Source organism: Oryctolagus cuniculus, chromosome 3 (assembly GCF_964237555.1).
Source record: "Oryctolagus cuniculus chromosome 3, mOryCun1.1, whole genome shotgun sequence".
NCBI classification, from domain to species: domain Eukaryota; kingdom Metazoa; phylum Chordata; class Mammalia; order Lagomorpha; family Leporidae; genus Oryctolagus; species Oryctolagus cuniculus.
Window position 1 is genome coordinate 9817144 of NC_091434.1, and position 7835 is coordinate 9824978.

General features: G+C 42.8%; 1 protein-coding gene across 5 annotated transcripts in view; it reads left to right on the plus strand.

Moving 5' to 3' along the window:
* Positions 1–3320, plus strand: part of PID1 (phosphotyrosine interaction domain containing 1) — a 349321-nt gene extending 346001 nt beyond the window's left edge. For all 5 annotated transcript variants that reach the window (XM_051849081.2, XM_070070104.1, XM_008259278.4 and 2 more), the window contains one exon: positions 1203–3320. In XM_051849081.2, coding sequence (XP_051705041.1) covers positions 1203–1679 — 477 coding nt within the window. In that variant the 3' untranslated portion in view covers positions 1680–3320. The remainder of the gene's footprint in view (positions 1–1202) is intronic.
* Positions 3321–7835: the final 4515 nt, after the last annotated feature.

Below are 7835 nucleotides of genomic sequence, written 5' to 3' on the forward strand. Positions count from 1 at the left end.
TGACCCACATCTGAATGCCTGGGTTTGATCTCCTGCTCCACTCCCAATGCTACCTTCCTGCTAACTTGTGCCCTCAGTGGCAGCAATGATAGCCAAGACTGTTGGGTCACTGCCATCCATGTGGGAGACTCAGACTGAGTTCCTGGTTCTCAGCTTTAACCTGGCCCAGCCCCTGTGTTACAGGCATCCAGGGAGTGAAACAATGGATGGGGGTGTTCTCTCTCTCTCTGTTTCTCTCCCTGGAAAGTAAGTAAAAATCTAACTCTAAGAAATTTCAGTACATTTTCCAAGGATGCAACTTGTTGGGAAGCACAAGTAGCAATTCTTTTTCTGTTTATTAAAAGATTTACTTATTTGGGCACCGTGGCTCAGCGGGTTAACGCCCTGGCTTGGAGCGCTGGCATCCCATATGGGCACCGGTTTGAGACCCAGCTGCTCCACTTCCGAGCCAGCTTTCTGCTGAGGCCTGGGAAAGTAGTAGAAGATGGCCCAAATCCTTGGGCCCCTGTACCCACATAGGAGACCTGGAAGAAGCTCCTGGCTTCTGGCTTCAGATCGGCACATTTCTGGCTGTTGCGGCCAATTGGGAAGTGAACCATTGGATGGAAGACCTCTTTCTATGCCTCTCCCCTTTCTGTCTAACTCTGACTTTCAAATAAGAATAAATAGATCTTTTAAAAAAGTTACTTATTTATTTGAAAGAGTTACATAGAGAGAGAAAGAGAGGAAGAGGGATAAGGATATGGAGAGACAGAGAGAGACAGAGAGAGAGAGAGAGGACTTCCATCCATTGGTTCACTCCCCAATTGGTTGCAACAGCTGGAGCTGGGCCGATCTGAAGCCAGGAGCCAGGACTGGCTTCTAGGTCTCCCACATGGGTTCAGGGGCCCAAGGACATGAGCCATCTTGTTCTGCTTTCCCAGGCCATATCAGAGTGTTGGATTGGAAGTGGAGCAGCTGGCACTTGAACCAGTGCCCATATGGGATGCCAGCACTGCAGGCAGTGGCTTTACCTGCTACACTACAGCCCCAGCCCCAGAAGGAATTCCTGTGATAGTTACTTGTCCAGGGAGCAAGAGAGAAGCCTCTTCACCATTCCAGTGTGTTGTTGGGGCTGGCTGAGGATTATCTACTCACGTAACCCATTCGAATGAAGAGCCCACTGCTGACCACTCCTTTTTCTTCTTCTCCTCCCTCTGTAGGTTACCTATCTGGGGAAAGTCTCCACCTCAGGCATGCAGTTTTTGTCAGGCTGCACAGAGAAGCCAGTCATTGAGCTCTGGAAGAAGCACACACTGGCTCGAGAAGATGTTTTTCCAGCCAATGCCCTCCTGGAAATCCGACCATTCCAAGTGTGGCTCCATCACCTTGACCACAAAGGTGAGGCCACTGTCCACATGGATACCTTCCAGGTGGCCCGTATCGCCTACTGCACCGCCGACCACAACGTGAGCCCCAACATCTTTGCCTGGGTCTACAGGGAGATCAATGACGACCTGTCCTACCAAATGGACTGCCATGCTGTGGAGTGCGAGAGCAAGCTCGAGGCCAAGAAGCTGGCACATGCCATGATGGAGGCCTTCAAGAAGACTTTCCACAGTATGAAGAGTGACGGACGGATCCACAGAAACAGCTCCTCTGAAGAGGTTTCCCAGGAATTGGAATCCGATGACGGCTGAGTGAACTTAAGATGCTTTGGCAAAGGCAGCATTGGTCAAGGAATTCAAGATGATTGATGAAGACGCAATGATTCAAATTTGAGCTGCAAAGACTGCCAAACTATTGGCTGACCATGCTTTTTAAATTCAGAAGAGCAATCCTAAATCTAAAGAAATGTATCATTAAAGTAATTACGTTACATTGAAATCTGCTGCTGCTGTGACTGTGAGGAGGGTGGTAGTGTGGATGGGGAGGAAGGTTCTAGACTCTCTTCTTACTATTTTTTTTTTCTCATTTCCTGATGCCTCCCTGTGGGAGAGCTCCATGCCTATTTTCACCACTCTCAGGCAAATGCTCCATGGCTGTTATTTGAAGGACCATTCCAATCTGCCTTATGAAATCCAACACGAATGTTAGCAGCACCGGTAGGATCCCTGGTGCAAGTGAGCGGAGGGAGCCGCGGATGCTGGTGCGGATGTGGCAGGTGCAGGGACACCTCCTGATGGTCCTGAGAGCTCCTCTCCCACCGCGTATCTTAGACTTTCTCCTCAGTATGCAAATCAGCACAGCCTTTATTGAGCTTTATAACTAACAACCTGATAGTTGGCAGTTAATTCACAGTTAAAGATGAAGCTTTTATTTTACATAAATATATCAAGTAGTACCCTCTTATTGTATTCACTTCACCTATTTTCTTAGGATACTTGCAACTACTAATAACCCTTCCCTCCTCCTATCCTATCCACCCCTTCTTCCCTCCAACATCCCGAGAGGGATGGATTCTCAACATACACTGCAGGACACCAAAAGGGAAGAAAATAACCAAGCAAAGGAGACAAACAATCAAGCAAACAAACCTGAAATTTAAAACAACCACCACAAAAGCAGAAACCCTGGAAAAAGGGAATAAGTAATCAGCAAGTGAGAAAACCATGCAGGCCCCCTTTCCAACATGAATTCTGCTAATTTATGTAGTTAATGGTCCTGTTTGATGAATCCTTCATGGCAAGCTTCAAATCTGATTTGACCTCACCTGGAAAACTTTACCCCATCACTGGACATTGCACTCACATGGGATGAGTTAGGAAACTTAGCTTATCTAGAGAACCTATGTCCATCTTATCCTAAATGGAAAATCTTGTTACCTTAAAGTTGAGGTTCTCCTAGAATTGCCCATTTGCTCATGATGTATAATGTGAAATTCTCCCTAAGCCTGAGATGTCTCAGTTTCATGAATCTTTAATGTAAACAAAAGAAGTCAACTTTGCGTGAAGTTGAAAGTGTTAAAAGTACACACATTTAAGGCCAAGAGCAGATGCATCTCCCAGGTAATGCCGCTCCTTCATAAGACTCTGGCTTCAATCCTGGTATTGGCAGGGGCACTGGGGCACCTTAGAAGCCTTAAATGCGAGCTAATCTAATCCAGTGAGTGATGGTATTGGCTTTTTGGTCTGTGCATCTGTGTGTCCATGTGTGCGTTGTGTGTGTGTACGTGTGCCCTTCGTGTGCGGGTCCAGTGTTCAGCATGTATAATAAGCATGGGGTCATATTGAGGAGGACTCGCCTCTCGAAGATATGCTTGTTGCTTTACAACATATGTAAACAATCCTTTAGCATAAATGCATTCATTCTTTAATAAAAATATGTTTGCATTAATAAAACTGAGGAGTTTCTTATTCTATGTGTCTTTTTCAAGCAAGGAAAATCAGAAGAAGATAGATAAAATTGGATAAGTAGGACAATTCTATTTCAACATATTTTTAAGCTTGGTCATATGTAACACGTTCTTGATTGTGTTTTATTTTCCAAATCTGTAATCTGTGATTAATTGCTGGCCTGCTCCTTAGCTGAAAAGGTGACATGCCAGCAGTTGCAGTTGTTATTTAGTGTGGACTTATTTCCGAATAGAGTCTTCCAGAACATTTTGCAAACGATTGCTGTTTACAACATCTCTTGTAGATCTTTGGAGAACCTACACTGAAATCCTAGAAACTAAATGCTGAGTGATTCCTGCTGATGGAACTCATTAAAAATGTCTCCTGCAGGTCATGATTTCTCAGAGTGGGTCCCATTAATCAAGCAAGACAAGAAGCCATGGAGCCTGTGAGTTGTAAAGAATGTTTTTCATGGAATCAGTAACAAATATAAAGCCTTCTAAAGTAGAAATCTGGGTCTGGCACTGTGGCTTAGAGGATAGAGCCACTGTTTGTGGTGTCAGCCTCCCACATGGGTGTGGGTTCAAATCTCAGATGGTCCACTTCCAATCTAGCTCCCTGCTAATGCATCTGGGAAAGCAGCTGAAGATGGCCCAAGTCCTTGTGCCCCTGCACCCACATGAGAGACCCAGAGGAAGTTCCTGGCTCATGACTTCAGACTGGCCCAGCTCTGGCTGTTGCGGCCACTTGGGGAGTGAACCAGCGATGGAAGATCTTTCTTTCTCTCTTTCTCTACCTCTCTCTACAACTTTGCCTTTCAAATAAGTAAGTAAATATTTTTTAAAAAGTAGAAATATCAGTGCCTGCTAAAGAGATTAACTCAAGTGAGAATGGCTACCCAGCTCTTAGATTGAATAGCATTTCTCTCAAGTTGGACTTTTCCCAATTTTGGTTTTACTTCATTGTTCTTGAATGTACATTTAAAAGGAAAAAAAAAACACTGGACATGATGTATTTTGAAACCATACTATTTTCTTCTCTGAGTGGAACTTAAGTTGAATCCCGTGGTTATTGAAGAAAGCATTTGCTGGTATGTTTGTTTAGGGCCCTAAATATGATGTAATGAGTAACTGGCTCTGATAGTATTGGCACGAGCTTTTGCCTGGGGTGATTGGTAAAGGGTGATTCAGCCATACATCAGTTTTAAGGCTTTGTATTCTCCCTTTCTGTACCATATTTTCTATGCTAGTGGCCGTGGTTACAAAGCACTTTCATGTACATTACTCTTATGCTCCTCAGAGGATTCCTCCAAGCAGGCATGGCCATGACTTTGCAGCTGAAGAACCTGAGACTCAGAGAGGTTGCATAAGTTGGACAAGGGACAACAGCTAACATGCGCTTGATGAAAGTATAGCCATTTGGCTTCAAATCCAAGGCTGTAGTTCTGTCTAGGCAAGCTCCACCTGCTCTGGATTTTTCTTTTTATTCCATTCCCCTGAAAAACCTGTTAGCATATTGTCAGCACATTAAGCCATTAGAGATAAACTTTCTCGGCTATTCCATTTTGAAGCAATTTTTGTAGCACAAATAATGCAAGATGAGATTTTCATTAAGTATTTTGCTGGTTCTGGGCAGTGGACAGATATTTCCCTCTCTCAGAGAGTCACGTCCCTGTTTTATTTTCCCCAGGATGTGTTAAAACTCAGTCAAGTCCTTCTGTCATAGGATTCCATAGCATCCTGTAATTTTCTTTGTGTCATTCATTATAGTTTTAAATTTATTGTTTCATTGAATTATTATCATGTTAGGCCTCTTGGGTCCATAAGAAGGGGGTTTTGTCTCTTCTGTTCATGTTTTATCCCCAGCTCTTGGGGTCAGTGCAACACCTGGGAGTACCTCAGTCTGTGACTGTTAGCTGCCTAGCAGGAACACACAGAAGGAACAACCACTGTGTGCATCCTTGACTCACCTGCTCCAGGACAGAATCCTGTAACCCTGGAAGGTCTCCCAGCGACTTCCATGCTGCAGGTTTGATATGGTTTTCTGTCCAAGGGGATGTGGTGATGACTGAAGTCTTCATAATTCTCTCTCAGGTTTGATATGGTTTTCTGTCCAAGGGGATGTGGTGATGACTGAAGTCTTCATAATTCTCTCTCCGTGTATCCCAAATACACCCAAAACTAATCTCAAGTGAAAGCGAAGATTCCTGTAATTGTCAGAGGCAACCTCAAAAGTCTTAGAGATCTTCAAGAAACTTTTCGTGAGTTGGCAAAGTTTGGCTCTTGGAACGATTTTATGAGATGCAGTATTTATCTGAAAACTTTGGCTATTCCTTCGGAAGAGGAGCCAACTAATAATAGCTGCCAGAAGAAAATATCTGTTGAGCATGCACCCAGTCTTAGAAAAGCAGCTAGACCGGGAGAGCAAGTTGCGATGAGGAAGAAAAATCTAGAACGTCTTATTTTGGACATTTTCAAATAAACTGCATTTGTTGAAAATGAATATGAGGCCTGATCTTGTATACTTGAGTGAAGCTGACATTCATAAAGAGATTTCAGCAAAATGTTTCTTTTGGAATGTCCCAGTAACATTATCTGTGGTTTTGCATATCCACCCAAAATTGGAAATTCAAGAAGAATCTGGAGATTTTGCTTTGGAAACTTACGGTTTTCACTTTAAAACATTCTTGAGTTCCTACTAAGTTTTCAATAGCTTGGCGTGGAGACTACTATGAAATTACACGTATATGATCTGAAATGTGATTACTGAAATATTAAGCATATGTTCAATGATTATCAATATTTTCCATGTGTATAGCTTCCTCCAGTGGCTAAATAAACTCTGCTCTGTGAGGCCTGCTTGGGATCAGACCAGTCAGCACGAGTCCTCATTGCCTTCTTTATCCTCTGGGGGCAGCATAGGAGAAACACTTAAGGAAATTCCCACTTGGAAGAAGGAGCCAAGAGTTGGCTGTATTACCTGTATTCCACTTCTTTTTAAAAAGTGACTGAAATTTAGAAATTAAAACTGCCAATATTTATAGTGTACAACATGATGTTCTGAAATATGTATACATTGTCTAATGGCTAAAGCAAGGTTATTACCATATGTCTTACCTCATTATATACTTTGTATGTGTTTATTTGAAAGGCAGAGTGACACAGAGAGAAGGAAACACACAGAAAGGGACCTCTGTTGGTGTACCTCCCAAATGCCTGCAACTGCCAGACTGAGCTAGGCCAAAGCCAGGAATCCAGAGCTCCAACCTGGCCTCCTATGTGGGTGGCAGGAACCCAAGTACTTGGGCTGTAATATGCTGCCTTCCCAGGCACCTTAACAGGAAGCTGGATCAGAAACAGAGTAGCTAGGAGTCATACCGGTGTTCTAATATGGGATGTGGATGTCCCCAGTGGTGTCTTAACCCACTGCCCATGCCTATATACTCTTTTAAAAAAATTTTTAAACACTTAAAATTTACTCTCTTAGCAGTTTTCAGGAAATTAAAGCCACAGTGAGATATTAATCTCACACCATTAGGACGGCTGTTTAAAAAAAAAAAAAAAAAAAAACTGAAAAATCTGTGTTGTTGAGAATGTGGAGGAAAGGGAATCTTTGAACCCTTCCAATGGGAAAACACTGATGTAGCCATTATGGAGAGCAGAATGGAAGTTCCTAAAATTAAAATAGATCCAGCAGTCCAGGGCGTCTAAAGAAATTCAGTGTTTTGAAGAGATCCCTGCACATGCATGTTCACTGCATCATTATTCACAACAGCCAAGATGCGGTGTCTGCCTAAATGCCCATCGAACTAGGAGCCCTGACGGAAAATGTGGAGTGCCTACAAAGGGGTACTGCACAGCTTCAAAAAGGAAGGAAACCCCGTCATTTGTAATAACATGGCTGCACCTGGGTCATATATGGAGGACATTATGTGGTTGGCAAACCAGAAACAGGAGCACAAATAGCACGTGATCCCATTTACATGTGGAATCTAAAAACTTCCAATATACAGAAGGAGAAAGAGGTTTCTACTGGCCAGCGGTTTAGAAGGTGAACGAAATGTTGATCCAAGAGTATTATATTTCAGGTGGATAGGAGGAACAGATACAAGAGCAGCATGGTGACTGTAGTGAATTCATTGTACTCACTTCTTTTTTTTTTTTTATCTTTTATTTAATGAATATAAATTTCCAAAGTACGACTCATGGGTTACAATGGCTCCCCGCCCCATACCGTCCCTCCCACCCACAACCCTCCCCTTTCCCACTCCCTCTCCCCTTCCATTCACATCAAGATTCATTTTCGATTATCTTAATATACAGAAGATCAGCTTAGTATACCTTAAGTAAGGATTTCAACAGTTTGCTCCCACACAGAAACATAAAGTGAAAAATAATAGATGGTTTTTTTTTTAAATGTTGATGAAATCAGATCAGACCTATTGTCATGTTTAATCCCAGTGAGAGTCAAGTTGGGAATTGATAATTTCTTTCCTTTTTTTTTTTTTTTTTTACAGAAGAT